General features: G+C 37.9%; 1 protein-coding gene across 4 annotated transcripts in view; it reads left to right on the top strand.

Moving 5' to 3' along the window:
- Positions 1–19,076, top strand: part of PBX3 (PBX homeobox 3) — a 227,346-nt gene that overhangs the window by 191,541 nt on the left and 16,729 nt on the right. For 3 of the 4 annotated variants that reach the window (XM_021068936.2, XM_021068947.2, XM_084996467.1), the window contains one exon: positions 270–405. In XM_021068936.2, the coding sequence (XP_020924595.1) occupies positions 270–405 (136 nt within the window). Of the gene's footprint in view, positions 1–269; positions 1,850–6,526; positions 7,194–19,076 lie in introns of those variants that run through there. The other variant, XR_014827501.1, reaches the window with a different exon arrangement.

A 19,076-nucleotide genomic window follows, 5' to 3' on the forward strand; every position in this document is an offset into this window, starting at 1 on the left:
AAACACATTAGATCCTCAGTAAGTATTTGTTGAATAAATTAAAGAACAAAGGTAATTATGCTTTATATTCTAGGATTTTCCTCAGCGATCCTATGTCTTAACATGAGTTGGATAGTGCTTCGGAGGATGCCAGGAACATAATTTACAATATCATGGTGATAAATTCAACCATAAGAATGTTTAAAGAGAGAAATCTAACTTTTTTGTGTGATCCAAATTAATACACCCCTCTTTGGTTAACTACAGTTTTCCTTTCGGTTCTTTCATAGACGAAAAAGGCGTAACTTCAGTAAACAGGCCACAGAAATCTTGAATGAATATTTTTACTCACACCTCAGTAACCCCTACCCCAGTGAAGAAGCCAAAGAGGAGCTGGCCAAGAAATGCAGCATCACAGTGTCACAGGTGAGAGGACTCCATGGGTCTGCTTGTTTCCCATTGATAATAGGAATCCAATTGCCTCCTTAGGGCCTTCTTATCAAATTTCATACCCCAATGTTTCATTGTCGAAGAAGATATAAAGAAAGCATAGATCTTTCCACATTTTTATGCAAGCTTTTAAAGCTTGAGTTCTTTTAATCCTAAGTGGCAAGGAATCAAGATAATCACCTGCTACCCTGGTGCAAATCTTCTATAGAAAGAACATAAACATGCCACAGGGAGAGACATAGTTTACACTTAAGTGACTCTTCAGTAAACGGCATGTAGTCCTGCCTTCCCGATTTAGGTGACTGGTCTAAGCTTCTGCCAGTGAGAAACCAATTGATTTTTTGCCCAAAGGAAATGTGATACAGCCCTATGGTGAAGGCTTTGAGGAATTCACTAAGTCCTGTTTCGATAACCATGCTGTAATATTTGGGTTCCCCAGGATTTCTTTGCCTTCTTGTTACCCATTAAACAGAAGAATTAAGTTCATGCCTATTACTGCTAAAATCTTTTTGTTTTAAATGTCTGTTTGTAGTAAATGGTGGCCCTGAAATTAGCCGTCATCTTCTAGCAAAAATACGTTTAGTTTTAGGTAGATAGACTGGTATTTTAGATGGAGGGTTGGAGACAAGTAAATAAACAAGCAACCGTACCTCCATAAAAAAAATAAGTATATCTTACGGGCACTAGCTCTAAAATACAGTCTTATTTAAATACTCGCATTGTTGCTTATTGATTGTCATTTGAATAACTTTTCTTTGTAGCATGCAAATGTGATAGTTTCCCACCAGTTCTTGCAGTGTCACTTAAGGAAAAGCTGACCCTCGGCAGAGTTTCATCGGTCCCTAGAGGTCACATGACACAAATTTTGAAGTAGCCTCTAAATACATACATCTGAAGTTCAGCATTCTAAAGATCCTCTTCACATTCAGTGAAAGTTTCATATCAGTATTTTAATTATTGTTATCTGAAGGAATCTGATCTAGGTTTAAGATGATTTCCAGCTCTTACTTTGGCATTACTTTCTGTAGAACCTCTAGAGCAACTTAGATTTGTAACTGAGATTTCTTGTAAGAGTTCTTGTCATTCTCTTATGATATAGTGGCACGTCTTGATTCCTTTTGCTCAGTTTGGAATGAAATATAGTTGATTTGGGCTACCGGCTTATGAAGACATATACTATATAAAGAAAGCATCACTACAACAAGGACCTACTATATACCACTGGGAACTATATGCAGCATCTTGTAGTAACCTCTAATGCGAAAGAATCTGAAAAACATGCCTGCACACACACACATAGCTGAATCACTTTGCTGTCACCTGAAACTAACACAATTGTAAATTGTAAAACAAACAAACAAACAAACCAGGAGATGCTATTGTGGCTCAGTGGTTAATGAACCCAACTGTTATCCATGAGGTCGGGATTCAATCCCTGGCCTCGCTCAGTGGGTTAAGGATCCGGCAGCTGCCGTGAGTTGCGCTGTAGGTCACAGACACAGCTCAGCTCTGGTGTTGCTGTGGCTGTGGTGTAGGCCAGCAGTTACAGCTCTAATTGGACCCCTAGCCTGGGAACCTCCATATGCTGCAAGTGCAGCCCTAAAAAGCAAAAAAAAAAAAAAAAAAGAAATATATATATATTTTCTCTTCAAGTGAGTGTTTTCGGGTGTATTTCTCCCTGAACATTAGTGAAAGGATTGGGCTTGTGTGGAATGCCAGCTCATGATCCCAAGTCTAGTCTTCCCCTCTCACAACAGCTATTTGACTTAGGATTCAAATGTTTGTCCAGCTTTAATTAAGGTGTTTCATGCTTCTGCTTCTTTTCTTGCTTTTCTTTTTACTTCGGTAACATATTTGCCATTGGAGAGTAACACAGATTGTATACATTTGTTGAAAACCCATTAGGGGTCCTAGTTTTTCATCACTCATACCAGCATCTTGTGTGTGTAAGAAGAAAGAAGAAAACTTTCCTTCTGACTATTCTGAGCTAAGGAGGTTTTGCTGTACTTCTAAAATAGGCCAATTTTAAAATAAACCAATTTTTTAAAATAGTAGTTACTTATTGCATTAATTTCACTTGTTTTCTATAGAAAAATAGCTTTGTTAGGTTTTGGAAATGTTTTTAGTAATGTTCGAGGTAGAAATAATATAGACACAGATATTTTGATCCGCCTAAAAAGCAGACTTTCTGACCTTATTTCTCTCAGATCAGCCTTTCAAATGGAGAATTTCAGCAATCAGTATAAGATCCATTGTAAGTTGTGACAATTTCCTCTTTACCTTTTTAGTGCTTAAAAAAGTTAATTTCCTCTCAGCCATTCTCTTTCCCCACATCTCTGATGTGGAAACAATGTTATCATTTTTAACTGTTAAAGACATCAGTTGCTAGCCTTTTAAATTAGTATTCTTTTGTTTAAATTGTTTAGAAGTGAAGAGCAGAGATCCAGACCTGACAGGTTAACTACTTTCCAAAGAGAAAAACAGGTTTAAAATATACATCATACTGAAATATAACTAAACTTAGAATCCAGAAGTGTTCATATACAAAGCTAACTTTAAAATATTGAAACCCACTAAAAACAGGCAACAATAACAACACTGTTGTTGCTAGATTTAAAGTATATGAAATTGACTTATTCTTTATTGCTTGAAATACCTAAAATACGGCTGAAAATACTTAATAATTAGGAGTGAGTTAAGGAATTTCAGAAGAAAATGTAAGGAAATATCTTTAGTACTTTGAAAATAAGAAAAAATTCTTAAAAAGCACATAAAATGTGTAAGCAAAAAAGGAAAAGGTTGATAAATTCAGTGGTAAGATGTTTGTCAGAGTACTTAATAAAACTGTGAAGCATCAACATGATACAACCCTTTTAGCAAAGATTGAATCAAGTAGGAATTATCAATAGATATTAAATCTAGGCAGAAATTTTTATGAAGAACATGGTCTTAAAGTATCTCTCCATAGGCCCTTCCTTTATTAGTTATAAGGGATTTGTTTGTTTGTTTGTTTGTTTGTTTGTTTTGGAAAGGCACCTATAGAGTGGAAAAATGGAATAAAACCTTGACCCGGTGATTAGAATCAACATCACCAAAGAGGGACAAATGAACATTGTGTATAGTATTTCGTCCTAGAATGTCTTCTGAATCTAATCAGTAGAAAACATCAGAAAAACCCGAAATGAGGAATGTTCTATTAGAGAAAAAAAATATGAGGAAGGAGTAATATTCTCTAAAAATGACAAAGAAAGGCCATGAAAATGTCCTAGGTTACAAGAGGCTAAAGAGACATCACATGTAAATGCAGTGCTTGACTCTAGATTGGATCCTCTACTGGAGGGAAAAAATGCCATAAAGGAATTTATTGGCTTAAATTTTATAAAGTAAATTGTAATTTGTAATTGTACCATGGTTGTGTAGAGAGTATCTCTAGTCTTAGGAAATACACCCTGACTTACTTAAGGGTGAAAGGCCATGATGTATATAATTTACCTTCAAGTGGTTCAGGGGGAAGAAAGTGTGTGTGTGTGTGTGTGTGTGTGTAAACACATACACACATGTATATATACACACACACAGAGTGAGAGAAAATGTGCAAACTTGAGTGCACAAAAATGATAAAACAAATGGGGCAAAATGTTATTAACAGGTGAATCTGGGTAAAGGATATACATAGATGTTCTTTTTTTTAATTACTCAATGAATTTTATTACATTTATAGTTGTACAACAGTTATCACAACTCAATTTTATAGCATTCCCATCCCAAACCCCCAGCCCATTCCCTCCCCCACCTCCCAACCTGTCTCCTTTGGAAACCATACGTTTTTCAAAGTCTGTGAGTCATTATTTGTTATGCAAAGAAGTTCATTGCATAACTTATTTTTAGATTCCACATATAAGTGATAGCATATGATGTTGGTATCTCACTGGCTGACTTCACTTAGCATGATAATTTCTAGGTCTATCCATGTTGCTGCAAGTGCCATTATTTCTTTCCTTTTAATGACTGAGTAATATTCCATTTTGTGTATGTACTACATCTTCTTTACATGGATAAAGAAGACATTTAGGTTGTTTCCATAAATGGAATTATGGTTATTGCATATAGTGCTGCAATGAACATTGGAGTACATGTATCTTTTCAAGTCATGGTTTTCTCTGGATAGATGCCCAGGAGTGGAGTACATAGATGTTCTTTATATGATTTTTTTTTTTTTTTTTTTTGTCTTTTTAGGGCCATAGCCGCAGCATATGGAAATTCACAGGATAGGGGTCAAATCAGAGCTGTTAGTTGCTGGCCCACGCCATAGGCACAGCAATGCCAGATCCAAGCTGCATCTGCAACCTATACCACAACTTACAGCAATACCAGATCCTTAACCCACTGAGCAAGGCTAGGCCTTGACCCTGTGTCCTCATGAATACCAGTCAGATTCGTTTCCACTAAGCCATGACGGGAACTCCTGCACAGCTTTCGATCCATTATTTTATCTCTAGATGAAATTGCCTTAGAAACCTCTTGTCTGTATATCAGGAGACGCATGTAAGAGCATTTGTAGTAATGTTTGAAATGGCAAAAGAACTTGAAATAAGCTGCTTGTCCATTGACTGGGGAAGTGGATAAATCCATTATGGTAGAATCCTACAATAGATGTCAAAATAGCAGTGAAAAAGGAATGATCTACAGTATATACATCAATTTGAGTGAATTTTAGAAACATGCTATTAAGTAAAAAATGCAAATTTCAGAATATGTATAATATGATATCATTTTTATAAAGTTCAGAACCAAGCAAACAGCATATTGTTTAGGGGACACATATATATGGTTAAATACAAAAGAAGAAAGGGGATGATAAAAAATATTCAGTTAATTTGAATGGGATTAGAAAGGGATATTCAAGGAGTTTTAGTGGTATTGTTGGTAGTATATTTATTGAGTGGTAGATTTACAAAGGTCCATTTAATTTTTATGCATTATAAACCTACATATATAAGCCTAGGAGATCTTATGTGAGTTATTAAATCTAATAACAGAGTTTTTAAAAGAATATTTCCATTCATTTGTTAACAGAAAATTTATTGTAATAGCCAAGTTAGAGACAAGGAATGGGTAAATAAAAGTGGTTTATTTACATTTATTTGGGATATTATATAGAAATGAGAATGAATGAATTAGACTATATGTAACTACATAATGCTAAGTGAAAGAAGTCGGGCATTTAGCGTATAGCAAAAATAGGCAAAATTAATCTTAACGTTAGAAGTCAGGATAGTAGTTACCCTTGAGAGAGTAGTGATTGGAAAGGGGTATGTTTCTCAGTCTAAATGATCGTTTCGTGGGTGTGTTCACTTTTTGAAAATTGATCAAGCACGGTACTTGTGATGTGTGCCCCTTTTTTGGTTTGTATCTTTTTCACTTGACTAAAAAGTTACTTCAGCAACAACAACAAACTTGCCCTTATGGAGCTTAGATGTTCCTGGGAGGATATAATCAGATAAAATAAGTAAATGAACAGATAAATAAGAAAGGGATAGGCATTATGGAGAGAAATAGAGGAGGGGAGAAAAACAGGGGTAAAGGCTATAATCTCTAATAGGATGGTAAAGAAAACCCCCTCCTGAGAAGAGGTCTTTTGGTAGAGATTGAAGGGGATGAATGACCAACCCCTGTGGCTAATTGGTGAAGAGCATTCCAGGCAGAGGGAACAGTAAATACAAAGGCCCTGAGGTAAAAGTCACCTGAGCAAGTGGGGGAAGTAGCAGGAGAAGTCAAAGAGACTGTGAGGTCCAAATGGTTACAGGGGCCTTATAGACCATGGTAGTCACTTGGCCTTTTACCCTAAGCAAGGTGGAAAACTGAGAAGTGATATAATCTGACCTAAATTTTCTTTTTTTTTTTTTTTTTTTTGCTTTTTAGGGCCACACCTGCAGCATATGGAAGTTCCCAGACTAGGGGTCGAATCGGAGCTGTAGCTGCCAGGCTATACCACAGCCAAGGCTATACCACAGCCACAGCAACGCAGGATCCAAGCTGTCTCTGCAACCTACACTACAGCTCACGGCAATGCCGGATCTGTAACCCACTGAGCGAGGTCAGGGATTGAACCCACAACCTCATGGTTACTAGTCAGATTTGTTTCCACTGTGCCACAACAGGAACTCCTGACTTAAGTTTTAATAGGATCACCTTATCATCTGAATTGACAGTAGACCATGGGCGGCAAGGGGAAGCAGAGGCACCAGTTATGACACCACTGCAATAATCCAGGCAGAAGATGATGGTGGCTTGGACCAGGATGACAGTAGTAGAGGCCATGAGAGGTGGCTGCATTCCAGATAATTATGAAGGTACAGCTGAGAGAGTTTACTGATAGATTAGATGTAGGATGACTCTTAACATTTTTGACCTGAGCAGAGTATGCAGTTGTCATTAAGTGTGTTGGGAGAGGATTTGGGATGAACAGGTTTTGGGGAGAAGATCAGGAGTTTGGTTTTGGACAAATTAAGTTAGTGTATTCTATAGGATTTTCTTAGGTTCACTATATAATATATAAATAGGAACAGATAAATAAACATTTTACAATTTATTTTAGTCCTATGTTAGTTTGTGCTAATATACTATAAATATAAATAACGTAGAATTGCAGACTGAACTCAGAATTTGATATCTCTGATTTCTTAAGGGTTAATGTGATTTATTTAGTAAGCTGGAGTTCCCCTATTACATAAAACCCTGAAAATTCACCAAAAAAAAAGAAATTATTTCATATGTGAAAAGCACTGAGAATCATACTTAAATTGCCACATATTCTTAATCAATGGGGCAGATATTAATATGCTTTTACTTTCTGGAATAGTGCTAACTTGCATTGATTATTCAAGTTAATAAGTCACAAAAAACTCCATTGTTCTCCTAATTCCAATTTTGAATTTAAATAACTCTGGCCATACTTTCTGTGCTAGGTATTTTTAGGATGAAAAAATGTTAAAGATGGTTTTCATTGCTACTGCAACTGAAGTATACTGTAAAGAAAAGATTGATTTTCTTTTTTAGCGGACGAGAGCCTGAAATGGTGGAATGGTTAATTGGCAGAATTAACATTCATCCGTTCATTCATTCATACATTCATTCAACTTATCTTAGGGCTTTTTAAAAAAATTTTTATTATACTTGATTTACAGTGTTCTGTCAATTTCTGCTGTACAGCAAAGTGACCCATTTACATGTATTCATACATTCGTTTTCTCACATTTTCCTCCATCATGTTCCATCACAAGTGACTGGATACAATTCCTATGCTACCCAGGAGGATCTCATTGCTTATACACTCCAAAATGCAATTGTTTGCATCTACCAACCCCAAACTCAGTCCATCCCCCTCCTTCCCCCTCCTTCCCCCTCCTTCCCCCTCCCCCTTGGCAACCACAAGTCTGTTCTCCATGTCCATGGATTTGTTTTTTTTTTTTCTGGAGATAGGTTCGTTTGTGCCATGTATTAGATTGCAGATACAAGTGATAATGTGGTATTTGTCTTTCTCTTTCTGACTTATTTCACTTAGTATGAGAATCTCTAGTTCCATCCATTTTGCTGCAAATGGCATTATTTTGTGTGTGTGTTTTTTTTTTTTTTTGGCTGAGTAGTATTCCATTGTGTATATGTACCACATCTTCTTAATCCATTCATCTGTCAATGGAAATTTAGGTCGTTTCCATGTCTTGGCTATTATGAATAGTGCTGCAGTGAATTAGGAGTGCATGTATCTTTTTCAATGAAAGTTTCCAGATAGATGCCCAGGAGTGGGACTAATGGGTCACATGATAGTTCTATATTTAGTTTTCTGAGGTACTGCCATACTGTTTCCCATAGTGGTTGTACCAATTTACATTCCCACCAGCAGTGCAGGAGGGTTCCCTTTTCTCCACATCCTCTCCAGAATTTGTTATTTGTAGACTTATTAATGATAGCCATTCTGACCAGTGTGAGGTGGTACCTCATTGTAGTTTTGATTTGCATTTCTCTGATAATTAGTGATGTTGAGCATTTTATCATGTGCCTGTTGGCCGTCCATATGTCTTTGGAGAAATGTCTACCCAAGTTTTCTGCCCATTTTTCAATTGGGTTTGTTTTTTGCTGTTGAGTTGTACGAGTTGTTTGTATATTTTGGAGATTAAGCCCTTGTTGGTTGCATTATTTGCAACTCTTTTCTCCCGTTCAATAGGTTGTATTTTGGGTTTTTTTTTATGGTTTCCTTGGATGTGCAAAAGCTTGTAAGTTTGATTAGGTCCCATTCTTAGGGCTTTTAAAGGAGTGCATAAGACCCATTTTTAGGGTCTTCCCACTGTGGTGCAGCGAATCCAGTGTTTTCTCTGCAGTGGCTCCAGTGGCTACTGAGGCACTGGTTCCATCCCTGGCCCAGCCCAGTGGGTTAAGGATCCAGCATTGCTGCAGCTGTGGTGTAGGATGCATCTGCTGCTCAGAGTTGATCCCTGGCTGGGAACTTCTATATTTTTTGGCAGGTACAGAAAAAAAAAAAAAAAAAAAAACCACTTCTATAACTGTCTAGTGTGGAAAAAATTACCTAACCTTTACAGATGAAGACACTGATGTTCAGAGAAATTAGGTAATTTGACAAGAGTCACAGTCTTCATGAGTGGGAGAGCTTGAAGTTCTTACATAGAGGTTCTTGATAAAAAGGAAGAAAATGGATTTTTACTTTTTTTCCTGCAAGAGGCAGTGTGATTCCTCTATCCCTGAGGTCCTGGCTCAAAGTCCTGGTTTGTAAGGCACAGGCTGGGCTTATATCACTAGGGCTGCATCATTTCCCCCCAAGCTACTTTAGAGACTCCAGGCTAGTTAGTAGTCTGAGGTCTCCTTACTCATTAAACTACTTATTCCAAAGCAGTGAATATTCAGTAAGCTAATTAAAATTTGTAAGTAAGATTTCCTTATTAAAAAAATCTATTAAAATAAGAAGAAGCCCGTTAAAATAATAATTAGAGCAAGAAAAAAAAAAGATGGCTATCAAATTACAGTATCCTTTTCAGCTATCCATAAAAGCCTTTTCAGTTACTTTGGCAGTAGGCAGAAGGCAGAAGTGGATTTCTACTGTAAGTATGCAATTGGTGAACTGGAGACAAGTTGAAGGAAAATGGCAGCTATTTGTTAAAGTGGTTCTTTCACACCGTCTTAAAAGAAGGCTGCAGACCCTCTGTTCTATAAAGTCTCTGAGTGTGTGTCCTAGTGGAGATGCGACAGTCATTAAACAGTGTGCAAAGAACAAAGGAGCAGGTTGTAAAAAAGATGAGAGCTCTGAGGATCTGATGTAACACTGAGTACAGATAAGACGTATCTGCAAGATTTAGAGAAAACAGGGGAAACCTCTGATTTTTTGTTGTTGTCTTTCTCTACAAAAATGATTAGCATGGCGCCTAAAGCTTGCTCCGGGGATGTCAGGTATTATATTTCTTTTAGGGAATCTTTTCTGAGGAAGTCTCTAATACTCGTTTGATATGATACCCAACTAAGGATAAAGAGACTATATCCAGCTTGGATGTAGCACTTTTTTGAGTTTTCCTATCAAAAAGAAGCCATCATCAGAATCACGGTCCCTCTGATTTTTGTCCCTTTCACTTCCTTGTCTCTTCTTTCCCTTTGAGTATTCCTGTCAGCTTCTCCTCATGCCTGTCCCTCATCATTGCATCTCACCTTTCCGTGGCTTCACTTCTGTGTTCAGACCAACAGGCCAATATATCAGTTAGGGTCCCAGCAGAAAACAGATGGCACACTCAAATTAGAATCATTGGAGGAGAGTTTAATAAAGTGACTGTCTACAGACGTGTGGGCAGAGTGTAAGGAAACCGCAAAGAATAATGCTACTACTGCTTGGTTCTATTATTACCCCTTGGCCTGAAGAGATGAAGGAAGGTTTCCAGAACCCAACCAAGACGTAGAAGCTGTGTGGAGAAGGCCAGCAACTGAGACCTTAAGTAAAGGCAGTATTACAGTGAGGGAGTCAAGGGAACAAATACCCTGACCTTATGTTCCTTTCTTCTCATCTCCTACCAGTGACTTCCTTTGGCCAGAACCCTGGGGGCATATAGGTCAGCCTCTTGGGGCCCAGAGCAGAGTGAGGGTAGGTAGAAGGAGTGAATAGAAGAAATAAGGTGTAGCCTGGAGGGCAAAGACACCACCAGAGCAGAATCAGCTCTGAGCTGAAGCCTCCTGGCTTCCCACTTCTGTCCCCTCTGAAGTATTCCCACCCAGGAGGTCTGGCATTCTCTGAAGATGCTCTTGGGCTTCTCTCTTTTCTTCTGTCAGCTGTGTGGAGAAAGTATTGCTTTTCTAAAACAAGTATGGATTTTGAGAGTAGAAGCTACATACAGAAGATATTGACCCAAATTCTTGAGCTCTTTCCCTAATTCACTTAACAGGCACTGAGTGCCTATGGTGACCAGGCACTGTGTTTGGCACTGTGACAGAGAAAGATAAATGAGATACGGTTCTTCCCCCTGAGAAATGTCAAATTTCTTAGAGGAGATAGACAGATGTGTTACTGATAGGATACCACAGTCACCCAAGGGTCTGTGCCAGTGTGTACGGGTACTATTTTGGAATATGGCACAAGGAGAGGATCAGGCAGGTACCCCCAACTTAATAGCTCTAGAACCTTGGGCAAGTCATTTAACCTCACTGTGCCTCATTTCCTTGTATCTATAATCTTCATAAGGTTATGGGAATTTCAGTGAAAAGATATATGTAAATCACATAACAGTGCTTATCCACGAGTAAGAAAAATATTATAATAGCTATTATTATGATGTTTCTCCTGTCCAGGATGGTCTAATTCTGTACCCTCTACACACATGTATAAACATTTTATTAATTACCTCTCCTTTATTTTTTTGTTTTTTTGTATTTTGTCTTTTTAGGGCTGCACCCATGGGACATGGAAGTTCCCAGGCTAGGGGTCAAATTGGAGCTACACCTGCCAGCCTACACCACAGCCACAGCAACGCCAAAGCTGAGCCGAATCTTCAACCTGCACCACATCTCACAGCAACAACAGATCCTTAACCCACTGAGCGAGGCCAGGGATCGAACCCACAACCTCATGGTTCCTAGTTAGATTCGTTTCTGCTGCGCCACAAAGGGAACTCCTAATTACTTCTCTTTTAGAGCTCATCTTACAATTGTATGTTATTTACATTATTATAAATACTGGTGAACAGTGGTCAATAAATAGTTTTACATTCCTTTAAAAAAAGGAAAATTCACTTCAAATATCAATTCTTTAAGAAAGCTTTCCTTGAACTTCTGGTTCATATCCTCCATTATATTTTCTCATAGCTTCTTGTATTTTTCCTTGATAACACTTACCACAAGTATAACTAAGTAATGAATTGTTTAATGCTATTCCCCTAATAGATTATTAATTCCCTGCTTATTAGGACTGTGGTCTTATTCAGCACTATATTCTTAATGCCTAGCAGAGTCTCCAACACAGACTCTCACAAATATTTGTTGAAGAAATGATTTAGGTAGAGAGTCAAGGAGTTCCCGTCGTGGCACAGTGGTTAACAAATCCGACTAGGAACCATGAGGTTGTGGGTTCGATTCCTGCCATTGCTCTGCGGGTTAAGGATCCGGCGTTGCCGTGGTCTGTGGTGTAGGTTGCAGACACAGCTCGGATCCCACGTTGCTGCGGCTGTGGCATAGGCTGGTGGCTACAGCTCTGATTCGACCCCTAGCCTGGGAACTTCCACATGCCACGGGAGCGGCCCAAGAAATGGCAAAAAGACAAAAAAAAAGAAAAAAAAGACAAAAAAAAGTCAAGCTGGAGCCTGATTGGGAAAGGTCTGCAACTATGATTTTGGGGGTTTTTTTTTGGTCTTTTTAGGTCCATACCTGTAGCACATGGAAGTTCCCAGGTTAGGGGTCGAAACACAACTGTAGTTGCTGGCCTATGCCACAGCCACAGCAATGCCAGATCCAAGCTACATCTGCAGCCTACACCACAGCTCACGGCAATGCCAGATCCTTAACCGACTGAGCAAGGCCAGGGATCAAACCTGCATCCTCATGGATATCAAGCCCATTACCGTTGAGCCATGGTGGGAACTCCCGCAACTATGATATTTAGATGTCTGTAATTATGCCTGCATTTATGAAGCTGAGCAGTTTAGATGTCTATTTTGTATTAATTAATTTAATAATATTCATCTAACAAATGATTTCTGATCACTGTGCTGCATGTAACAGTGAATACAGTAGAAGTTCTGTCCTTGTGAAGCTTACAGTCTAGTGAGGACAGAATGATAATTGATTAATTAACATATATACACATAAAATAATATATAATTATATATGGTGTATGTCATATTTTATTATAAATAAAAACATCTAATTGTATATTTATTATGCCATGTGGTGATAAGTACAATGAAATAAAATAAGGACAATATGGATTTCTGGGTTGGGGTGATGTGATCAGTTTTATGAAGGATAAATCTAGCACCGATGTGTAAGGTCAATTGGAAAGGGAAAACACTAGAAAGAGAATGACTATACAGGAAATTAATGGCTTTGTTTAGGAAAGAGGTGGTAAGGATTCAAATTAGGCCACTGAAAGCTGAAAACGGATGGATTTTAAAAGGATCTTGGAGGTAGTACTGATGTTTTGGAGATTGTATTTGCAATTGGATATGTATGCAAGAAGGAAAGAGTAATAAAAGGTAGCAGAAATTTTTAGTATGCATAATTGAAGATGGTGGTATTATTAGCTGGTATAGAAAACATATGAGGAAATGCTCTTTAAAAAAATGTTGTTGTTGTTTGCTTTTTAGGGCTGTACCTGTGGCATATGGAGGTTCCCAGGCTAGGGGTCAAATCAGAGCCACAACTTCTAGCTTACACCACAGCCACAGCAACCCCAGATCCGAGCAACATCTGAAGCCTACACCACAGCTCATGGCACCACCAGATCCTTAACCCACTGAGTGAGGCCAGGGATTGAACCTGCATCCTCATGGATACTACTTGGGTTCATAACCCTCTGAGCCACAAGAGGAACTCCTATTATTGTTCTTTTTAGAAAATATAGATTTGATGGAGAGAAAATTAAAGATTTGTGATAGTGGGAATTCCCGTAATGGCTCAGTGGTTAACAAACCCAACTACGAACCATGAGGTTGTAGGTTTGATCCCTGGCCTTGCTCAGTGGGTTAAGGATCTAGTGTTGCCATGAGTTGTGGTGTAGGTTGCAGATGCGGCTCAGATCCTGTGTTGCTGTGGCTGTGGCGTAGGCCAGCAGCTGTAGCTCTGATTGGACCCCTAGCCTGGGAACCTACATGTGCCAAGGATGCAGTCCTAAAAAGACAGAAGACAAGAGAAAAAAAAAAAAAAAAGATTTGTGATAGTTATACCAGATTTGCATTGCCATCAGTATCCCAGTTGGGAAATGTTCAGTTTGGAAAAATAACTTAGGAGAAAGGTCAAGCTTAAAGATTTAGCTTGGCAGTCATTCACTTAAATTTATAGTTGAAGCCCTGGGAATGGATGTTGTTGACCAGGGAGTTTGCAGATAAGAGGAAAATAAGAGTAGGGGTAATGACTTTTCCCTGGGTTGTTTGTCAATTCTGAAAGGATGACTAAGAGGTTAAGCTGTGCTTTTGAAAACTGTGCAGGACTGTGAAGGTAGGAATTGATGTCTAGGTATCTAGGACCTATCAATGGAGGCTACCTTGTTTCCCTAACTTTGAGTAGGACTACTTTGTTTCCCTTACTTTGTGTTAGGACTTATACTGCCAGAGCGACATCCTGGTAGCAGGGGTACATTGGAAGTACATAGACCCTCACAGAGACTGTGATTTTTGCTTCATAATTCCTCAGTCCTTGAATTAGAGTGCTAGTATTCATAAGTTCCCGGACAAAGCAAATATAAAGGTTTTTTTTTTGTGTGTGTGGAGGAAGCATCATTCTAGGCTTCAGGTTGTTTCTTTTAATAAGGCAAATACAACATTGGGAACACAATCATTAAAAAATAGACATGCAAGAAGACATAACATGTTCTGAAGCCAGCAGAAATAACAGACAGTAGAAACAGATCCACTGAACTCCTGAAAATAAAAAGGTCTGTTTTGGACTGTAAAATAAATATGCTTTATATATCCAAGGAAATAAAAAAACAAAATGGAGAAAATTGTCAGAGATCTGGAGACCATAAAAAAGGGTCATGTGGAAGTTTTAGAACCAAAAATTCAGTAACCAAAATTAAAATTAAAAACAAGTTAAACAGGAGTTCCCATCATAGCTCAGTGGTTAACAAATCCAACTAGGAGCCATGAGGTTGCGGTTTGATCCCTGGCCTGGCTCAGTGGATTAAGGATCTGGCGTTGTCATGAGCTGTGGCTCGGATCCCACATTGCTGGGGCTCTGGCATAGGCCGGTGGCTACAGCTCTGATTAGACTCCTAGCCTGGGAACCTCCATATGCCACAGTGTAGCCTTAGAAAAGACAAAAACAAAAAAACAAAACAAAACAAAACAAAACAAAAAAACAAGTTAAACATAGATGAAGGGGGAATTAGTGACCTGGAAGATGAGTCAGGAGGAAATAACCATGCTTAAGAATGGAGAGGCAATAGGATAGAAAATCAGGGGAGAGAAAGTAAGGGACCTCGAGGATACGATAAGAACTCTACCATAAATGTAGTTGTGGTCCCAGAAGCAAACATAATATTGGATCAGAAGCAATACTTGAAATGTAAAGGCTGATAACTTTCCAAAACTAATGGAAGACTGGAAGCCCTAGATTTCTGACAAGCTACAATCCCAAAAGAGGACAGATAAATAGGAATCCACACCGAACACAATCAAAACCAAAACAACCATAGGGAAAAATAAGATCAGCTTCAAAGGCGTAACTATTAGGCTGACCATTGATTTCTTAGGGAAAATAATAAAGCTGTTTTACAGTGAAATGATGTCCTTAAAAAGGTGAATTAAATTAAATTATTTAATTTATAATCTAGAATTCTATATATACCAAAAATGATCTTTGATAGTAGAGGTGAAAGGAAGACCTTTTTGGTTTTTTTTTTTTGCCTTTTTTAGGGCTACACCCATGGCGTATGGAAGTTCCCAGACTAGCAGTTGAATTCAAGCTGTAGCTGCCAGCCTCTGCCACAGCAACAGCCATGCGGGATCTGAGCTGCATCTGCAACCTACACCACATTTCATGGCAACACTAGATCCTTAACCCACTGAGCAAGGCCAGGGATCAAACCCGCATCCTCATGGATACTAGTTGGGTTTGTTACTGCTGAGCCACAACAGGAACTCTGAAATGAATACTTTTCCATTTAAAAAAACTGAGAGAATTTGTCTCATTTTCTCTCTATCTCTCTAAAGGGAGTACAATAATGTTCTTCAGGCAAAAATGTAAAAAGATTCCAGAGAGAAGGTGGGAGATGCAGGAAGGAGTGGAAAGCAAAGGGTAAATGGGTATGTGAGTCTAAATGAAAATTGATTGTTAAAATAATAATAATGGCAATGTCCTATTTCATTGTAATATGTATAGAATTAAAATATAGAAAAATAATGTCTTAAGTTTTGGGGTGGGTGTTCTAATACTCTTGCAGTTTCTGCAAAAGACGATAAAAGTCCCAATTAGTGTAGAAGTGCCAGTTGATGTTAGACTTTGATAGGCAACAATGTATCATCTCTATGGTAATTAATTGCTTAGAGAATACTAAAAGAGTATATCATTTCCAAACTAATAAAAGAAGGAAATGTGGAATAATTTTTGAAAATAAGCAACCTAAAAGAAGGCAAGGAAAGAGAGGGAAAAAAGAACATAGTAATGGGACAAATAGGAAACATTTAGTAAGATGATAGTTTTAAACCCAAATATATCATTAATTATATTAAATGTAAGTGAATTGAATACTCTAAGGCAAATATTGTCAAATAAGATATAAAAATGAAACTTAACTACTTAAGTTCTCTAATGGACATATCTAAAGCATTAGGGTGCAGAAAGAATGAAAATAACAGTATGGAAAAAAATAGGACATGCAAACAATAACCAAAAGAAAGATGATGTTTCTCTATTAATAACAGATAAAGAATACTTCAAAAGGTTTTACTGCAGATAGAGAGACACTAAATATTTATGACACGGCAGTCCTATAGTTGTGTGTACTTATTGCATAGTAGCAGACACTAAAAAAAATAAAGCAAAATTTTACAAAATTTAAAAGAAAAATAGTTAAATCCAAAATCACTGTAGGAGATTTTCACATCCTTCTATAACAGAAGAAACCACACATATTTATGCATGCACAAGCACACACACACACATACACACACACACACACTCAATAAGGACATAGAACAGTGCTTCTCAAACTTCAGCGTGTATGACAAAGATCTGGAGAGCTTGTTGGAATATAGATTCCTGGACCCTATTCCAGAGATTCTAATTCAAAGATTCTACAATGCCTGACAATGTGCAGCTCCCAGGTAAGGCTGGTGCTGATGGTTCTGAAACCATATTTTGAGTAGCACAGATACAGAAGATTTGAACACCATGATTAGTAGATGACCTGATGGACATATATAGAGCTTTGTACCCAACAACTACAGAATACTTGTTCTTTTTAAGCTCTTGCAGGACATTTTGAAAGTTAACCATATTCCAATGCCATTAAAACATAGAGTATGTCTTCTGAGTACAGTGAAATTAAACTAAAAATCAGTAACTAAAAGGAGAAATTCCCATATGTTTGAAAATAAATCAGTGCATTTCTTAATAACTCATGGGTTAATGAGGCCACAATGGAAATTGGAAAATATCTTAATGATAATGAAAACATACCTATCAAAATTCATGGGATGCCACTAAAGCCATGCTTAGAAGGAAGTTTATAGCTTTAAATATATATGTGTGTGTGTTTTATACACACACACACACACACACACATATATATATAATGTGTGCTAGCAGCTCCCAGCCCCTAGGTTTGCATATATATGTGCACACACATACATATATATATATATATAGAGAGAGAGGGAAGGCTGAATATCAGTGAACTAAGGGTCCATGTCAAGGTATTAAAGGACAATAAATTAAACCCCAAAAAGTGGACGGAAGGGAATAACAAAGATAAATGCAGAAACTAATAAAGTGTTTAAAAAACATACAATAGAGCTCAACAAAACCAAAAAGTGGTTCTTTCAAAAGTCTCCCTTTTATCTCAGACTCTTAGTGCCACTCCCCAAAGATAATTAACAGTGTCATATATTATTTTTAAAGCATTTCTTAATATACCTATTCACTGGAAATACTTATTCTGAATCATGCTGTATGCACTACCTTTCCTTCCTTCTTCCTTTGCTTCCTCCCTGCTTCCTTCCCTCCCTCCCTTCCTTCCTTTCTTATTCTTTGTGCCTCAGTTTTCTGAGGAAATAATTGGATTGTTCTGAGAATATATTGAGTTAATATGTGAAAGTACTTAGAATAGGGCTTGGCACTTAAGACACCCTCTAAACTTGTTTCAGCCCTTGTTGTTACAAGAGAGCATGTGGTTCTGGACAAAAGGAGGGTGAGGGTAGGATTAGATTTGGGAAGTTAAAGGTGCTAGAAAGAGGGACCATTTGGGGGGAACACAGTACCTGCTGGGCATCCCCTGAATATATGTGAAATGAATAATCTGGCTGGAGATGAGTCAAGAGGTAGAAGCATTGGCAGAGCTGGCCTAGGCTTGTGATTTGCCCTAGCCAAGCTTGGAGCCCAGGCATGGAAGGGGTAAGTGAACTAATTGAACTACTCCCACTGAGACATTTTCAGGCACCTGGGTAGAAAATTGAGGGAGAGAAGTTTTCAAATATTAGAATAAGTAGTTTCCTTTTCTCCCTCCTAACACCCTAAAGTTAGATATTTCGACCATGCTCTGCAGGTACACCAGATTCTCTACCAGAATTAAGTTTTGTTACTTGTGGTCCGTTAAGGCAGTGGTACTCTCTTTTCATAGCACTTTTTTGAGAAGTTGGAACTTTTATTCGAGTTGACTTTACATTCAGTACAGGAAGATACAGAGACTCCACTCTGCACTGTTAAGTAGCAGTGTGACATTGAGCAAATTATTTAACCCAAAGTTCCTATTTTTGGACTTGTACAATTAGGATAATGATAATTTCTTCAGAGGTTTGAGGGTCAAATGAGCTCATATATGTAGACTGCCTAGTACAGAACCTGATATATCATGAGTGCTCAATAAATGCTAATTAATTAGTCATGCATTCTACCAGAGTATTCTTGCTGGATATGTACAAGAGCCTTGTAAAGTTTCCAAAAGAAAGAGAAAATAGACACTGCCCTCCGAGCAAACTAGTGTGCTAGCAACTCCTAGCCCCTAGGTTTGCCAAAGCTTCATAGAAAGTAAGAGCTAGAGTGGGCACAAGGTGGGGTGTGGAATTGTATCTATTCTTAGTCTCTGAATAGACCTAACCTAAGTCTTAAAAATGCATGTGATTCATTTTTAGTGAGAATTAGTTATGTATGTTGAAAGGATAGGATACCTTTTGAAGATGGGTATTCCTCTTTTAAATAAATTCAATGAAATTTTTTGGATTTTTTAA

The sequence above is a fragment of the Sus scrofa genome, chromosome 1 (genome assembly GCF_054392235.1).
Source record: "Sus scrofa isolate SSC_HxYL_T2T_F1_AM1 chromosome 1, Sscrofa_HxYL_maternal_Yorkshire_Landrace_v2.0, whole genome shotgun sequence".
In the NCBI taxonomy this organism is placed as follows: Eukaryota; Metazoa; Chordata; class Mammalia; order Artiodactyla; family Suidae; genus Sus; species Sus scrofa.